This window comes from Syngnathus leptorhynchus, chromosome 3 (genome assembly GCF_054491065.1).
Source record: "Syngnathus leptorhynchus isolate UIUO chromosome 3, UIUO_Slep, whole genome shotgun sequence".
Taxonomy (NCBI): domain Eukaryota; kingdom Metazoa; phylum Chordata; class Actinopteri; order Syngnathiformes; family Syngnathidae; genus Syngnathus; species Syngnathus leptorhynchus.
The window spans coordinates 3,899,905-3,918,761 of NC_141197.1; the positions used below are offsets into that span (position 1 = coordinate 3,899,905).

Below are 18,857 nucleotides of genomic sequence, written 5' to 3' on the forward strand. Positions count from 1 at the left end.
CCTGAAAGAGGGATCCTTCCATCTGTGGTCCCTTCTCAAGGTTTCTTATTTTTCCCCTGGTAGGTTTTTTTTGAGTTTTTCCTTGCCCTTTTGGTAGCCCAAGATCAGGGGATGCTTTGAGAATAATTGTCAATTGATTGTCTATGTGAAGCCCTTTGAGACTGCTTGTGATTTAGGGCTATACAAATAAACTTGACTTGACTTGCTAATTTCTTCCCCTTACAACCATTCGCACTCGCACTCACACCAAGGGGCAATTTTGGAGTGCTCAATAGGTCTACCAAGGGGAAAGATGGACGACAACCTTCACGCGGTCTTCCCTGTGAGTAGCAAGGTCAGGGTGCAAAACCCGCAAACAAACTCAGAGCACGCAGAGCCGGCAGACTGAGGAATGGCGGACGGGCAGCCATCCCGACCGTCGAAAACCGAGGCCTGTTGGTGCTTCAACTTAATGTCGAGGGCCTTACCATTGCCAAACTCGAAGTCCTACGGCACCTGGCCGACTCCAACGGGGCCGCGGTCCTGCTTATACAGGAGACGCACTGCACGACCAACAACATCTTCAAGATCCCTGGGTTTCATCTCACTGGGTCCATCAACACCAAGCAGCACGTAGTGGCAACCTTTGTACGCACTAGAATAAGCTGGGCAGCCTGTAGCCAATCCCCACCAGGCTCCAACATCGAGTGGCTGGTTACCAAAATCCAGGAAACCTTAGTCATCAACGTTTACAAGCCCCCAACATCGGAGCTAACCACAACGTCACTCCTATCTGCAACTGCACCCGCAATCTACGCAGGCGACTTCAACTGTCAGCACAAAGACTGGGGGTACAACTACTTAACACCTAGCGGAGTTGTGCTGTGCGAATGGGCTTCCAACACTGATGCCCAGCTGCTGTACGACCCCCAAGGAACCCCCAACCTTCTCTGCACGCTGGAACATCTCCACCAACCCGGACCTGGCTTTCGTCATTTGCCGCAGCAAAGACCCAAGACCGGAGAGGCGTGTCCTTGACAGGTTCCCCCGCTCACACCACCGACCTTCCATCATCAAAGTCCCATCACTGGTGGAACAGGTGCCAGGGAAGCCTGTGAAGAGATGGAACTTCCGAAAAGCCAACTGGGAGACGTATGCTGAGGAGACGGAAAGGAGGTCAGCCGGCCTGCCAGACCCATAGTCCACAGATGTGGATGCAGCCTATGCAGCCTACTGCCAGATCCTCCTGCGTGCAGCAAAGAAGAGCATCCCACGTGGATATAACAGGAACTACATCCCAGGCTGGGATGAGTGTAGCTGCCTCCTGAGGGAACACCAGAGAGCTAGCTCTAGAGAAGAGGAGGACGCAACGGCAGCAGCACTGCTTGAAAAGCTGGACTTCTCCCGCAAGGCGAGATGGACAGAAGTCGTTGAATCAATTAACTTCACCCATTCCAGCCGGAAGGCGTGACAGATCATCAACCAGCTCACAGGCAGAAATACATCAGCCCACAGATGCCCAGTCACTGCAAACGCAATCGCCTCCCAACTCCTGAAGAATGGCCGCTTCCCGGATGCAGACAAAGACCTTGCACGACTGATATCGCGTGAGGTATCTTGTATCTCAAGAGCGGCCAACGTCGATTCCAATCTCTCGGGACCCTTTACAGCAGAGGAATTCAGTGAGGCCATGAGTAAGCTAAAGCCGGGCAAATCCCCGGGCCGTGACAATATCCACCCGGAGTTTGTCATCCACCAGGGCCCAACAACATCTAGATGGCTTAGAGCTTTCTTCACATTATGCTACCGGAGACTAAAGCTCCCGAAGATCTGGCGTAGGGCCTCTGTGATAGCTCTGTTGAAGCCAAATAAAGATGCGAAGGACCCCAGGTCATACAGGCCCATCTCACTGCTGAGTGCCCCATTTAAGATCCTGGAAATATTGATACACAGCCGCATAGAGTCAGTGGTGGACCCACAGCTCCCACCGGAACAAGCTGGTTTCCGACGAGGAAGGTCAACAGCAGACCAGATCACCCTACTCTACCAAGACATAGAGAACAGCATCCAAGATAACGAGAAAGCTGGAGTGGTATACCTGGACTAAACTGCCGCATACGATACAGTCTGGCACCGGGGACTCCACCTGAAACTGCTGAGGACCATACCAGACCGGCACATGGTGCAATTCATCATGGAGACGCTTTCCAACCGCAGCTTTACTCTCCAAACCAGCAGTGGGCAGTGCGGTAGGCTCCGAAGACTGAGGAGCGGGGTACCGCAAGGGTCAGTTCTCTCACCAATGCTATTTAACATCTATACATACGATCTACCGGACACAGCATCCAGAAAGTATGGATATGCAGATGACCTTGCCATCATGCTGAGCCAACCAACGTGGAAGGCGACGGAAGACGGCCTGAATGAAGCTATGCGCACCGTGGTAGCATACCTTCGAAAGTGGCGTCTCCAGCTCAGCATTGGAAAGACTGTTGCTGCGTCATACCATCTCTGCACCAGGGAAGCAAGGAGAGAACTTGCAGTGAGCATTGAGGGCAAACGCCTGGAGGTTCAACGAGCCCCGAAGTACCTTGCCGTGCGTCTGGATCGGACCCTATCCTTCAAACAACACCTTGATGATTTGAAGGCAAAGGTGAAGTCCAGGGTTGCACTGATCCGCCGCCTTGCTGGAACAATGTGAGGAGCCTCTGCTAAGACCTTGCAGATATCTACTCAAGCGCTGGTCTTTTCTGCAGCAGAGTACTGTGCCCCAGTTTGGAACAGAAGCCCCCATGCCAAAAAGGTGGATGTGGCAATCAACAACGCCCTCCGAATTATAACAGGATGCCCGAAGCCCACCCCTGTGTCCCTCTTGCCTGTCCTTGCGGGAATAGCGTCAGCCAACCTTCGCCGTGTGGCTGCCACCCTCGTTCTCGCCAGGAAGGCAAAAAATAACAACTGGCACATCCTGCATAGCACCACAACAACTCCAGCTCCACCAAGCAGACTCAAGGCGCACCACGCCTACAACATTGTAGCACAAGAGATTCTCAATTCCATCCCCGAGGACATCTCCAGAGATGCTTGGCTGGCAGCAGCTTGGAAGCAGGAGTGGGAGGCAGCTGGTCCTTCCCTCATGCACCGTTACATCTGGGATCCAGGAGACGGCGCCATAGGAGGAGACGAATTACCTCGCCAGCAGTGGACCACACTGAACCGTTTAAGAACTGGTGTTGGGCGCTTCAACACATCTATGCGACAGTGGGGACTGGCGGATAGTGCGGCTTGCAAGTGCAGCGACCCCGAGCAGACGGCCGACCACATCATCAACACCTGCCTCTATATAGACCACCCTCGGAGGCTGGCCTCTTTGACCTGGGACAAGAGATGCTGGCGTGGCTCCACGACACTAAGTTGGAGCTCTGATGTTACACGAAAGAGAAGCATGTTTTTGGGATGTGGGAGGAAACCGGAGTGCCCGGAGAAAACCCACGCGGGCACGGGGAGAACATGCAAACTCCACAGAGGGAGGGCCGGAGGTGGAATTAAATCGAACCCGCATCCTCCTAATTGTGAGGCGGATGTGCTAACCAGTTTGTCACCGAGCCGCCCGTTACTATTCATCTTTCTAAAATATTATATTAATTATTATATGTATGTGTATATATATATATATATATACACACACACACACACACACATATATATATACACACACACACACACATATATATATACACACACACACACATATATATATATATATATATATATATATATATATATATATATATATATATATATATATATATATATATATATATATATATATAATATGTAATGTTTTACTAGCCTCTGCTTTCAAAACTAGTTATTTATCATTTTGTTGTAATTTCTTCGTCATAGTGGCACTCCGAAGAAAAGTGTGACCACGGTGCGTGCGGCCTGTGACAAAAAAATGTTTGACACCCCTGCTCTGTGTCAGCTTTGCAATCTTTCTAGGGTTCATTGCACTCTGTCAACTGGTTTAGGCTGCAGCACTCAATGATACAAATACAAGTAGACAACTTTATCAGAGGTCCTCTTTCAGTTTGAAAACAAAACAGAAAATTTACTTGATCAAATTATATTTCTTGTATGGAAACCTCAACAAATGACTATTCACTGTCATGGCGGGATTAAAGTGGGTCTTTGATTTAAATATAGTGTGAAACAGTTTATGGTCCATATATTTAACAAGTTTGAACCAATGATATTTTGTTGCATGATGTTATTTGCACATTGTCAGAGAGCCTTTGAATCAAGGTAGTAGAATCCAAATGTAAGGCGTCTGATGAAACACTGAAAAAAGTCTTCAATACATTCAGAAAGAAGCAAACCGCTTTATGAATGCCGCAGTTTTTTCCCAACCTTTATTATACCCTTTATTAAGCACTAAAAACGAAAGAGACACAGAGCAACTGTTACAATGAGATTTTAGATTAGTTGAGTAGTGACCTGAAATATAAAAAACTTTAATATTGAAAAGAAAATCAACAAATATGCTAATCTGCAGGTGCTGAACCACAAGTATGCAGGGGATGACTATACAGTGGATATTAAATACAAACCTCATACGGCAGATGAAGGAGCGCCTGGAGCCCATACACATTCTCATGGAAGACTGTTGGCCCTCCTTTTTAACTGTTCCTGTCTTCAGGTCAAGAATCCGTCCTGAGAGAGAAAGAGAGCGAGAGCGAGCGAGAGAGATAGTGAGAGATAGACAGACAGACAGACAGACAGACAGACAGACAGACAGACAGACAGACAGAGAGAAGCTTCTTTTAGTTAAGTCAAAACAAGTGCCATATTTTCCAGACAAAAAGTCGCAGTTTTTTTCATAGTTTGGTGCGTTTTATAATCTGGAGCAATTTATATGTGAAATTATTAACACAATATTGCTTGACCATTAACACATTACTTAGTACATTCTTACTTACTAGTGTATCACTTCACATGTAATTTTCACTTTAAACCACATGAGTGCGCTCTCGGCCTGTGGAATAATTGAAACTGCAACTGACGATAAGTCTGAATCCATCCACTGACTTCCGGAGTCAGCGAAGTGGTACAGTGGCACAGAGGACAAAGATTTTGATAGATTTAAAGATTTGGAGTGACGTATATTGAAGCAGAAATGTTGTATCATATGAGAAAAGTGAAAAATAAAAGACATGAGCGGCCCAAACAGGATTCATTATCATTGGAAGAAGACTGATCCCTTCCAGATGGAAAAGGAATTTGCACCTTCTTGCAAATATAAATTTGACTGGAGCTATGCACGTGAGTGTCGTGGCATACTTTCTTAACCATGGCTAACATGTAACAGCATATTAAATCATTAAATATCTCTTGATCCTTTAAAAAACACACCTGAAATTTGTTAAAACAAATGTTCTTTCTGTATTTTAATTCACAGAATTGCATGAACAAGCCAGTCATCACAAAGAGGCATCTGTACATTCAAAAGTACACTTGCTCTGTATTTAACTTGTTGGTATTCACTCTTAAAGTGTGAGTAAGATGGTAAACATGCCCTAAATTAAGGGTTTAGCATCAAAGATGTTTCCGAATAAGCTTCCAAAATTCACTATTTCAGTTCCACTGAATTTACTGAGTAGAGTTGGGACTTAAAATAAAGATTATTACCATTAATCACTTGAGCTATTTAAATAGGCGGTTAAGGAAAAAGATTCATCAAGTTTGTATAAATCGAGTCAGTGCCTAATCTCATAGTAAAGTAAAAGAATGCATAGAATTAGTTATGAGAGATTATATATGTGCAGTAATGGAGTTTCAAAGTGGCAGGGTCCTTTCTATAAATACGTAGTTTATAATGCCAACTGACGACAGAATCAAACAAATTAATAAATACCAGCAAAACTACCTGTCATGGAGTTTTCTGAGGTACTGAGCTGTTCTCGCAGCTTGTCAACATCATCTGGGTGGACCTGTTCATAAAGAGTGCTGCCAAACCACTCAGACTGGGGGTGGTTCAACACTGGTGTCACAGAATCAGAGACATAGATCACGCGTCCCGTCTCCGCCGCCACCACAAACAGAAAGCCATCCGCAGCCTCCAAAATCAGATGCTTCAGTTCCTGTAGCCCAAGAAATAATTCACAAATATAAATGTCTGAATATAGTCAAATATAGTGACAAGTTATTATTACCACAATAATGAATTTCAAGACAACTCAAATTTTAAAGAATGACTTAATTAATGAATCACAAAATCAAACAAGGGTGTCAGATAGTTGAGTTAGGATTGTAATCTCACGTATATATGTATTACCGTTTTTTTTTCTCCATAGTTTGGGTGGGGGGGGCGACTTATACTCAGGAGCGATTATTATATGTGAAAATTTTCAAAAATTTGTACTTGACTACTTACAAGTAAGTATAGTTGATCACTTCACATGTTATTTTCACTTCAGACTGCATGAGGGCGCACTATGGCTGTGGAATAATTGGAGCCTCGCTGACAATGCGTTCCAGGGCGCTTGCGTGTGTTGGCTTATATGTTGAGCTCTTGAATTGTGAAATAAAGAGCCGGTTACCAAAACCCATTACTTGCCTGGTACTTTGGTAAAGCTACAATATAGTTATGTACTAGATCTGTGGAATAATTGGGGCCGCAACTGACGGTTTGATAAACATGTTATTTAGGTTATAGTTATTTGAATAACTGTTAATGTTACTTCAGGCCCGTTCTCAGCTTTTCATTTGTGTTTATGTCACGTTAGCATACCGTATCGTTAGCCTGTTGGTGCTGGTTCATGTCTGTTTTTGGTGTTGAATTTTGAAAAATAGATTTCCCCCAAAATGCAACTTAAACTCTGGAGTGACTTATATATGTTTTTTTTCTTGTATTGTGCATTTTATGGCTGATGCGACTTATATTCCAGAGCGACTTTTAGTCAGAAAAATACGGTATCTGCAATTTACAGAAAACAGGTTGTAGAAAGAGATGACAAAAAATATCGCATATTTAATCCTTGGGATTTTTTTTTTATAGTTGTTTCACACGTTTATATGTAAATGAATTAGTTACAAAGTCGCTCCTTACCTGTTCAGTAAGAAACGAGGGCTTATAGGCTCCATCAGTGGATGTGTTCCCAGTGCCCCGCATTGATTTCATATGAGAGACTGCCATGCGCAAAATGGTCAGTTTGTCAGGTTTACGGGCCAGAGCACTGCAGGTAGGGACCATGTCTGACAGCTCGGTGATGTACTGTGTCATTTTATTGCGTCTGCGCCGCTCAATTTCACTGTGGTTCTCTCTAAAATACAGACAAAGCAGTGACAAAACATAAAACGGGGGTTCAGCTAATATACTGTACAATTTGAAAAAAAGCACACAGTGAATCATGCATCCTCTTTGATTAATATGTTAAACGCATCTTCCATAATTAATAAAGACAGCAAAAAACATTTTGACCATTTGTATTGTACAAGAGGATGAAGGATGTACATGGATTTCCCATAATTATACATTTCATACACCAGAATATGTTTGCCAGAAGGCTGTGCTCTTTTGCAGGTGAAACTGGGGAAATGCAAAATGCTTCATGACTCTAGAAATAAAAAATTAAAAAAGCAGAATTTTCAGAAGGACAATCAATGTCCAGTGATCCAGCCTTCCATTTTCTGCCCTCACTTACTTTATCCCTTTCTTCCCCTCACTAGGGTTGCAGGCAAATTAACTAGTCGCCGATCATTCACAGAACTATCTATAAGTCTTCTTTTTTAAGTGACACACTCATAAAAATTAAAATGTATGTCTCCTAGTACATTATTTGTGAGGGACAAGTCAGAGCGACCATGTGCGGCACGGACTTTTATTGACGAGAAGGGGAAAGGGAAGTGGATCGCTGGAATGCGGTGGTCGGACCACCAGCAGGCAGGATGTGCGAAATTGTGGTTGGAAACGGGCGACTGTCTCGAGCATGCGGCGCCCGTACGTCACCGGCCAGTTGGACGGGCTAACGGGATCGACAATAGAGCGCTGGCTGAAATAGAGAGCAGGGAAACAAACGGACAGCAGAACGGGTAGCAAGCATACAGGCAAGACAACAGGTAGGGCAACTGAACGAACTGACAGCGTGTGACTGGAAGTCCAGAGTTTAAATCGTGCCATTAACAAGCGGGAAGAGATCATCATCATAGCTTGTCACGCCAAACAGCCAACCATTCTAGGGTGTTCTGATTCACATTCAGCAAGTCAGCGTTGTTCAGGCTGCATGATAAGGGGCACGCTCGGAGAATATGCTCGATGGTCTGGGCGCCCTCTCCTTATCCTTTTACCACCCACAAGATCGCAATTCGTTGGACTGTTTTGGCATGTAATGTTAGGATTGGTCTCCTTACGGATTAACAGGGTCACGACGAGAACGTTCCTAACTTGACCCTAGTGGGAACAAATGCAAATAATTGACGTGATTACGTGAGCGTGGCTGTCAACAATTGACGGAAGGAAATTCACTTGTTGAATGACAGATGGCACGGCCACGTGACATTATTAACATTAAACATCTCCCGATATTCACACATAATCAATTCTCTGTCTAGAAAAAATATATTTTTCGAGAAATAAGTGCTACAAATTCACAGTCGTACAACAGATAACAATTAAACCAATACAAAAATGACATTCATCGTTCTGATATTTCATATATCGTTTTTTTCGCACCATAAGGCGCACCAAATGCCATTAATTTTCTCAAAAATTGAAGGCACGTCTTTTGTGTGGACTGAATTCCAAAATCTATAAATGTTGCGTGGCTACCGCCACAAAGGGACATATAATATGTTGATGAAACAATCAGAGGACAATACGTTTTCCATAGATCGGGGCGGTAAATCAATTAGAGAACTGTACGTCTCTCCACCGCCATTGGTGAATACGATCGGGTTGTACAAGGCGAACAGCATTAGGACACTTTAAAATGGCATCGACAAAGAGACATGCGTACGAGGCACTATTCAAACTTTCTGGAAAGCTGGGAGCAATGCGACAACGAGTTTGACTCAGAGGGGAGAACAAGAGGGAACTTGTCATGTTTATTGGCAAACTTGCCCAACTGTTTAATTCGGATACAGAAGATGAGGACTTTGAGGGATATGCGTATGAATATTGATTAACAATAATATGAGTACATTACAGACATGGTTGAATAGAATAAAGCACAACTGAACTCATACAATCAAACTCACTGTATCAGTAAAGGGTTTTTTCTTTTTTTCTTTTGTTTTTTTTTAACTGTAAGGCATGGTGTGCATGTGCTCTATAATGTGTGGATTAAGTACAGAAAACCCCCCACAATTGATTCTGCACCTTTTAACCCGAAACGCCTTATGGTGGAGAAAATACGATATAGTAGTACATCGAGTATATTAGGGCTGTGTACTAATGAGTCGTAATCCGTTCATTTATCTGATTGGGTATAACATATTAAGTAACCATTTAAAATTTGCTGACTCAGATACGATGGTGCCGTCACCGGAACTTCGAATTTGTTGTTAGCGTTAGTCCTGTGACAGTTACAGACCAATTTGTGGGAGAAATGGATCTGAGGCGAAAACCTTCTTCCAACTAAGTAAATGGAAGTCCTTCCTACTAATGCAGCAAGCAGGAGGATGACATTAAAGTGGCCTGTGGCAAGGCACAATTTCCTTATGTTGAGTTTCATCACAGGCTAGGGCAATGACTCTTTTAATTACTTCACTGTCACGCATTTACAATTGCCATAAAAGGGAATTCACAAATGCTCAGGTTAGCTTTGCACTAGCAAATACGACTACGAGCGGATTGATTTAAAATTGGACCAAAACCATAACCAGTTTAGAAATGATTGATGATTGAAAGACTACATCTGCCGTTGGCCAGTGTATGCGGAAGGATCAGTCATTTTAACCTAAAATCTATGCTGTCGACATAGACATAGTCAATACATAGAGCATTTATTGCTGTTATGAAGAGGGAATACTGCAATGTTTTTGTGTGTGAAAGCCCAAATTAATAATTAACTCATGATTAATAGCCTTAAATTCATATCCGTCCCGTCTCAGCCCCACCCTCACCCTGCCAGTTGACGTGTGGCCACACACGTTAGCAGCTGCCACGATCCCCTCTTGCAATGTCACTACATTCAGCGAGTGAGGTGTTCTCTGCTGCGTGCAGCTACGCCGCCATCATGATTCTGCTCTTCATCCACGAGTCGAGTACTCTTCCAACTCGCACACAGCTAGCTGCCACGCCTCCCACTAGAGTCCACAGCCACGTCTGCATTGACGCACAATGCTCATAGCTACACCACGCGATAATCTGCGCCCATCGCCGCCACTTGTCTCTTGTTACCTGCTCATCTGGGTGTGTATTTGAACGCCGTTCTCCCATCACTCCTAGGTAGTTGGTCAAGCTTGCTATTTGCCTATGTTGCGACTCATTCCTGCTCACTGGCAATTTCACCAAACTGACTCCTGACGACCTTGTCTGCCTGCTTGACCAACCCATTCAGGAACACTGGCAGGCCTGAACCCAAAAACATCTTTGCCTTACGCCTTGCCTGCCTGTTTGATCGTTCTGCTTCGAACTCTGTCTGACCTGACCTTCTGCCTGTCGACTACGAGCTTGTCTACCCTTGCTTGCCCAGTCTGCCTCGAGGACGCACACCGACGCAACACCTGCTTTCCTACCTGCCCATCTGCCTGCTTCCCTCAAGCGAGCTTCCAGTTGTGCCCCAGCACCTGTCGTCTGTCATCCGCTGCTGCGACGCTGCACCCGCTCTGTCTGTTTGTGCTGCATGTGGTTGCCCAGCTTGATCATCAACTATCATGGTATTAATTGAATCATCTGTTCCTGACACCTATTGTGAGTGTAAAAGTGTTGTCATAAAAGGAGCATTGCTGATTGGGTTATTTAAATGTAAAAAGGTAAATATTTTCAGTTTAAATGGTCAGGAAGTGAATAGCTATATACGTGTATGTAATCACATGCATGGAAAGGACCATTTATCGAGTAAAAAAAAAAAGTCAATAAAATAATTAGACAGGCCTCTTTATAACAATAGTCATATTGTAAATTTCATTTGTACCAGTAGATGAGATAATAAAAATTGTGATAAAAAGGTTGCAAAAAAGGTTTCAAAATATCTTTTTCTCACGATTATTGCCGATGTCCTATTTCTGTAGCAATGCGTGTTTTCCTTGACTTCTGCATGGACAAATTGGCACGAAACAACACACATATTGATGCAGTTAACACATGCACACCCACGCATGCAAACAAAGACTTGTGATGTAACCTAAAACTGTCATTGTTGAAGCACAGTAAATTGTAGTACAACATTTCTTTATTGGTGACTTTATTAATCTTAATGCCTGTGAGATTCTAATTAAAAACAGAACTTTCCACATCATTGTGAATTGATATTTTGCATTTTCTTTTCTTTTCTTGCTTAGCTTTCACTGAACTCATTATCATATCGTCGCCTGGTTATGAAGATCGAGATATGATTTTTTTTCCATAACACCCAGCCCTTTAATGAATGATGCGAAGCTGTTTAAGTGCATATGTGGTTTAAGTGAAATACTATCCATTTATCCATTATCTGTACCGCTTGACCCCACGAGGGTCGCAGGCGTGCCGGACCTATCCTAGCAGTCATCGGGCAGTAGGCGGGGGACACCCTGAACCGGTTGCCAGCCATTCTCTCGTGCACTCACACCTATGGGCAATTAATTGGCCTCCCAAGCATGCGTTTGGGATGTGGGAGGAAACCCGAGTTCCCGGGAAAAACCCACACAGACATGGGAAAGAAATGCAAACTGCTCACAGGGAGGGCCGGAGGTGGAATCAAACCCGCAACCTCCAAACTGTGAGGCGAACGTGCTAGTCCAGAATGTGCAAACACAAACAATCTGCTGAAGGTGCTAGACTAAGATTGGAAACAAAGCATGTACAAATGAAGTATTCAATGTGAAAAACAAAAATATTTGCTTTAACTAAGTTTTTTGTGAATCTATTATTTCTGTTTGCCCAAAAGAACCAGAAAACATATAGAATTTGGGACATAAAACTGCAAAGGTAAAGGTGCAAAGCCCAAACAATGTACTACAACAACAGAAACAATCTCATTAAGAGTAATTCATGGTTCAACGCCAAATTCCTGAATGCTCTAACAGGATGATACCCATTTGACAAGAAAGGGCGAGTGAGAGTTTTTATTGAATGGCGCGTCTGTCTTTTTGCCGCGCAACAGTTTGTGATCGGGATTGTCAAATCCTCCCCCCAACCACCTTATTTACAGTGTGTTTAGCGGAGTTTTCATTTGACGTCAAAGAAGAGAAAACCTGGCATCCTTGAACAAAAGTAAACTTCCGTTCAAAACCATTAATTTGTTCATTCGTTTACAAAAAGCCAAAATGCGCTAAATTCAGTTCAAATTCGCCCAAAATATGAACGAGTTCATGAACGTTGGTTCATTGAACGCGTTCAGGTACAACACTGCTTGTTGAATATGGCCTGAATCTCTACTCCACACACGCGAGGGCGTCACGATTGCATTGCGCATACACATCTCAGAACAAAAACACCAAATAATCGATTAATTGAATTTTGAGATCGAGAAAATCGTAATCATGATTAAGTAATTGAGCAGCCCTAATTCCTACTTTTTAAAATACAATGGAGCTTTGGTTTTCGACCACAATTCGTTCCAGAAGGCTGTTTGAGAAGTGAATTGTTCGAATTCCGAATCATATTTTCCCATTACAAATAATGGAAAAAAATGTAATCCGTTCCAATCAAATACAACACATTTTTAACAAATTTTTTTCATTTGCGCATTTTTGTGTAATCGTGCAACTGCAGTGCACCGCCAAACGCGCAACCGTAGCGCGTCACCGACCGCGCAACCGTTGCGCGTCGCCGACCTCGCAACTGCACCGCGCTGGTTGCATTATTGTGACAGACCGGTCGCTAAAATTTAGAAAATATTTTTGAAGTCCTCATGTACTTTCCAAAATTTAAGTGGACCTCAGTGCACAGGGAGCTTACCGTAATTTTCGGACTATAAGTCGCGTTTTTTTCCATAGTTTGGGTGGGGGGGGCAACTTATACTCAGGAGCGACTTATGTGATTTTCAAAATTCAAAAATCCGCAATGTAGTGAAACCGCGCTAAACGAACCGCGATGTAGCAAGGGATTACTGTCATTTGAACTGCAAGTGACGTCACCCGTGCTGCGTGGCGGTTGTTTACATAAAAGGCAAAGGATTCGATCACGGGATGACGAAGATGACGAAGGGCCCCACGTACTACCTGCATCATTAGCGGCGTTTATTGTAAGTGACACGGAGGGCGAAGAGTTTGAAGGATTGACAAACTATTATGGCTTTTACGCACGCCCTGTCCTTCTTGACGAAGCTCTCTTTCACCTACGTGGATGGAAGTCGGGGGCCAGCGCTCGTCCGGGTGGTTGTCCGGTTACGGTGGATGGGGCTCTGACATGGCTTTTACGCACGCCCGGTCATACACTACGGAGCTTTCTTTCACCTCCGTGGATGGATGTCGGGGGCCGGCGCTCGGCCGGGTGGCTGTCCGGAGACGGTGGATGGGGCTCAGACATGGCTTTTACCCACGCCCGGTCCTATTCTATGGAGCTCTCTTCCACCTCCGTGGCTGGAAGTTCAGTAGTTGCTGGCTCATTGAACTCTTGTTTTGTTAAATAAAGAGCCGTTTACCAAACCCATGTCTTTCCTAGTACTAGATCTCGGCAGCGCACGTGCGGCGTTGTTGACATAAAGAATGAGGAATTTGATCAATGGATTTAATGATTTGGAGTGACACAGGTGGTTTGATTATATTGTTGTAATGTGATAGTTATTTGAAATATACTTTATATATCGTTATATGGGTCTGTGGAATAATTAGAATTGCAAGTTACAACGGGTCCGACGTCAGCATATGCCGCCGCATATAATATATATAATAAGCAGCATTGTTTACATAAAGCATGATCGATGGATTTAATGAATTGGAGTGACACAGATGGTTTTATAAACGTGTTATTGATGTAATACTTACTTGGATAACTCTGAATGTTACGTCAGGCCCGTTCTCAGCTCCTTGTTTGTGTATATGTCACGTTAGCATACCGTATCGTTTAGCCTGTTGTTGCTGGTTCATGTCTGTTTTTGGTGTTGGATTTTGAGAAATAAATTTGCCCCAAAAATGCGACTTATGTATGTTTTTTTTCACTTTATTTTGTGCATTTTATGGCTGGTGCGACTTATACACCGTTTAGCCTGTTGTTGCTGGTTCATGTCTGTTTTTTGTGTTGGATTTTGACAAATAAACTTTGCCCTAAAAGTGCGACTTATTGTTTTTTTTTACTTTATTGTGCATTTTATGGCTGGTGCAATTTATACTCCGGAGCGATTTATAGTCCGAAAATTACGGTAATTTGGTCCGATTGCACAACCGCAGCGCGCCGGGCGCTCACTGTCGCATTGCTTTAGGAGCGTCTTTGTGATTTAGGATGGCTTTACTGCGCCCACTTGCTTCCTTTGGAGGCATGATTAGAGTTGATGCAATCCTCAGAGTAACGAGAATGTAATAACGAATGGAGTCAGTTGGCATGCGTGTCTTCTCGGCTCATCTCGCGAGGTTCGACAACCGAGTTTTGTCCGACATCCGAAGCAAAAAAATCTTGAATTTTTTGTTCGAATACCGATTTGTTCAAGAACTGAGACGTTCAAAAACCGAGGCTCCACTGTATATAAATTTGTTATAAGAGCATGATACACTGGCACCCACAAAAAAATCTGCAAAACAGAAAGGCCGTGAAGAAGAACACTGTTCACCAATACCAAGCTCAGATGTACTGTCGGTACGAAATAAATCTTTTACTAGGTTTGAAATTTTGACAATAGGCATAAACCCCAACCTGACTTGTTATTTCACTTGAGGCCAGGGCAGGTTTGAACTTCAGTATATCCTGAGTATCCACTTTATCTCCAGATGTCTAGGCCTACCTGGCATATTTTTCCTTATCCTCACCAGATATCTGATCATCATCATACCTACAAAGAAAAACAAAAAAACAAAAATGCATTCAAGCAATTGTAAATACATAGAAAGACAACACATAAATACAAACACCAAAGTCTTGACAAATAAGTTACATGTTAAAGATGTTTTAGAGCATGAGAGAAGACAAATGAAAATAGCATGGTGCAAGGCAAAGTTGCTATGTTAAAAATTGCTAATGGCTTGTGGAATGAAAAATGTATTTTTGTAATTAATGATAGGATAATTTGAGAGATAAAACAAAGATATTATTTGTTTCGCACAGCACAACTATTTTTTCAGAGTCGTCACTTGTTTGTGTATTTGACTCAATCATTGTGGGTAATTTGCATCACAATCTACCAACAACGTTCAGATTAAGGCAGCAATTACTTCTTGGTTAGAAAACAACTCAAGAGTGATTCCTCTGAATGAACCCTGAAATTGCTTGAATTTTAAAATAAAAACTATTCAAAACACTCTATACCTGTCATATTTGTCAGTCATGTCATACTGACATTCTCTACTTATGTATGACATTTTTAAATTAGCAATTGGTTTTAGGAAATAATTAACTGTTAATTTAAAGGGAAATGTCAAAATAACTGCAATTACAACAAGTGTACACGCCTATAAGCACGCAAATAAAATGTGATCGATAATTATCTACTGCTGCAAGTTGGTGTCACCATAACAAAGATAACCTTACCACAAAACAACATTTCCTCCTCCCTTTCTTTTAGTCTGTACTTACTATGTGTCACTGACATACTTGCAGCGGGTCTGACAAACTTTCACGGTTTATGCGGACAGTTTTAAGACATGTAATGCAATTAGAAAACACTAAGAGTACAGTTCCTCTTGTGATCACCAAAGCAGCTTGTCCTATACACTGCCATCATTCAGCTTACAAGAAAGCACTGTGGAGATTTCTGCTGATCAATCAATCAAATCGTATCCATTAAATAATGAATAATACACTTACAACCTATGGATTAAGAAGTGACAAATAAAAAGCGGTGAAAGGAAAACAAATTGAGACAATTAAAGGATAGCTGAAATAAATACCAAAAATTTAAGAGATGGCCATTGTGCTTTTAATGAATGAAAATACAATGATTTATGAAATGATCGGACAAATAATTTATATGGTAAACATAGGTGATCAGCAAGTCTTCTCAGTTACATTTTAATTGTTTTTTGATCACTTGAAGTACAAGATTGATATTATTCTGAAGCTATATCTAAAACTTGAAGTGTAACCAATGTAACAATGTCTAATGCATTCATTTTTCTGACCTTGAAAATTTGCTAGGTCCCTCTCCGTCCTCGTCATCAAAGTCCATTCTGAGAAAGAACCACAGGAAAGTCGCATTACCAGTTTTAAGACTTGGAGAGCACAGCACTCATGGGGCCAATATTTGCTGTAAATGTCTCTCAAAGATCAGTTTGAAGAAGAAGAGAACTTTTTGTTTTGGTTGATGCAAATGGACAAACGTGAGTATGTTGAACCTGCCAAACCTTTTTAACTGACAATCTGACCTCATCCATAAAAACAAGTGACAGTATATTAAAATCACAGTGGCACAAATGTTCTCTTTGGTAGGTTTGGTAGTCACAAAACTGGGCCAGTGTGTTCACGCAGTTAATGCAGGTCATAATAAAAAAAAAAACATTCAACACAAAAGGGGCGTGTGAGTATCAGGTACAGATGCCAACCTTTATCATCAGCTTTTAGGAACATTCCAGACATTTTACCAGGATTTTTTTTTTTTCATTCAACAAACGTATGTTACAGGAAAAACTCCAAACAACATAGAATATTGTCTTTATATTTTTATCTTTTGTTATACCGTTTCAAAATTTTGTTATACCTTTTCTACTTTGTAAATATAAAATGAGTTGTTAATCATTTACACATTACACATTTAATGACACATAACTCCAACAATGGTCCATTTTAGGACTGTTTTGTTTAATCCTACTCATGTTCCCTCCCCCTGAACACAATTGTTTACAGTTTGGCTAACACGTCTTGACTGACACAACGGCACATTTGGATAACGTTCTGAATTTTTGGTTTGCAGTTTGGTTATTCAGAGTACAGAGGACACCACTTTTCAAATAAAGTGCAAGTGATAATAGTTAAATAAAAAAAAAACTTGTGTCGCAAAAATGTGCTCAATATACATAAAAATGCATCAATAATTGTTTTATAATTGAATCGGAGCGTCTGAATCGTAATTGTAATCGTAACTGAATTATGAGGGGCCAAAAGATTCCCACCCTTACGTACTTCTATGCACAGATTAAATTTAAGTATAAAACATTGATGATCTAAGAATGAAAAGCAGTTGGTCATTCATTATTGTGTGGGAATGTGTTTTTTGTCTCCTGTCTTTAGAACTAGTGAATATAAAAATTGCTAAATAAATACCCAATTATTCAAAATAATTTTCAGTAGTACTGTATTTTTCGCACCAAAAGGTGCACTGGATTATAAGGCGCACACCCATTGAATTTTTTCTTTTAGAAATTATTTCATATATAGGGCGCACCGGAGTAAAAGGTGCATAAAATAGAAGCTATACTGCAACAAACTGAGGTTGACGAGGGTTGCAGTATGCATCTGTGAGCCAATAACCAATGAGCCCTATGTAAACAATCGCGTTTCTCAAACTATCTCCTATAAAATGATCAAAACTGACTAAAGTTCGATCTAACGGATTGGTACTGCTTACCTGTTTCCCTTCCATATTGATACGTAAATTTACTCGAAACATTAACAGAGCAGCCTATTTTGACATGAAATAGCCTCACGCGTATAGCAGCTATCACTCTAGCATTAGCCATGCGCAAACTCCCATGAGCCTAAACTCGCAGACTCCCATGAGCCTCAGCAAAGTGTAAACAATCGCGTTTCTCAAACGATCAATAAAATGATCGGAACTGACTAAAGTTCGATCTAACACATTGGTACTGCCTACCTGTGTTTCCTTTCCATATCGATCCGTAAATTTACTCAGAACATTAACAGAGCAGCCTATTTTGACATGAGCCTCGTGCGCATAGCAGCTATCATTATAGCATTAGCCACCCACAAACTCCCATGAGCCTCAGCAAAGTGTAAACAATAGCGTTTCTCAAACGATCTCCTATAAAATGATCGGAACTGACTAAAATTCGATCTAACACATTGGTACTGCTTACCTATGTTTCCCTTCCATATCGATCCGTAAATGTACTCAAAGCATTAACGGAGCAGCCCATTTTGAAATAAAATAGCTTCACGGGTACAACAGCTATTCAGTGACGCCCCCTGACCACGGTTGCCGTAATGCTGGGAAGCGATGCGACCTTGTAATTTACTTGTCGTACTAAAAGCACTGTGTACAACCAGTATGGATCAACAAATTCATCAATTGATCCATGTATAAGGCACAATAAGGCGCATTGTTGGCTTTTGAGAAAATTTTAGTTTTTTAGGCGCGCTTTATAGTCCGGAAAATACGGTATATTTGAATACCCAGGTATTTGATAGCTACAGCCCTAATATCAGGTGAGTACAATGATATGGTATGTTGTAGTCCCATAATGATTCATGTAAATCTACTGAAGGCTATTGTAATTAAACCTGTTCAAAATCAAAGCGGTTTTAATTTCAGCTTCATACAAGTATGTAGTGTAATTATCCAGTTATACATACTGTAAATTATGTTTCTGAACTAAGAAAATGGTGGATGGATTTCGTTTTTGCCTCAACATTC

General features: G+C 41.9%; 1 protein-coding gene across 6 annotated transcripts in view; it reads right to left on the reverse strand.

Moving 5' to 3' along the window:
* Positions 1-18,857, reverse strand: part of arnt2 (aryl-hydrocarbon receptor nuclear translocator 2) — a 92,314-nt gene that overhangs the window by 52,867 nt on the left and 20,590 nt on the right. For 2 of the 6 annotated variants that reach the window (XM_085908343.1, XM_085908342.1), the window contains exons 3-6: positions 16,390-16,437; positions 7,088-7,301; positions 5,906-6,119; positions 4,590-4,692 (exon numbers count right to left, since the gene is read on the reverse strand). In XM_085908343.1, coding sequence (XP_085764469.1) covers positions 4,590-4,692; positions 5,906-6,119; positions 7,088-7,301; positions 16,390-16,437 — 579 coding nt within the window. Of the gene's footprint in view, positions 1-4,589; positions 4,693-5,905; positions 6,120-7,087; positions 7,302-10,716; positions 15,083-16,389; positions 16,438-18,857 lie in introns of those variants that run through there. The other 4 variants (XM_085908346.1, XM_085908345.1, XM_085908347.1 and 1 more) reach the window with 4 other exon arrangements.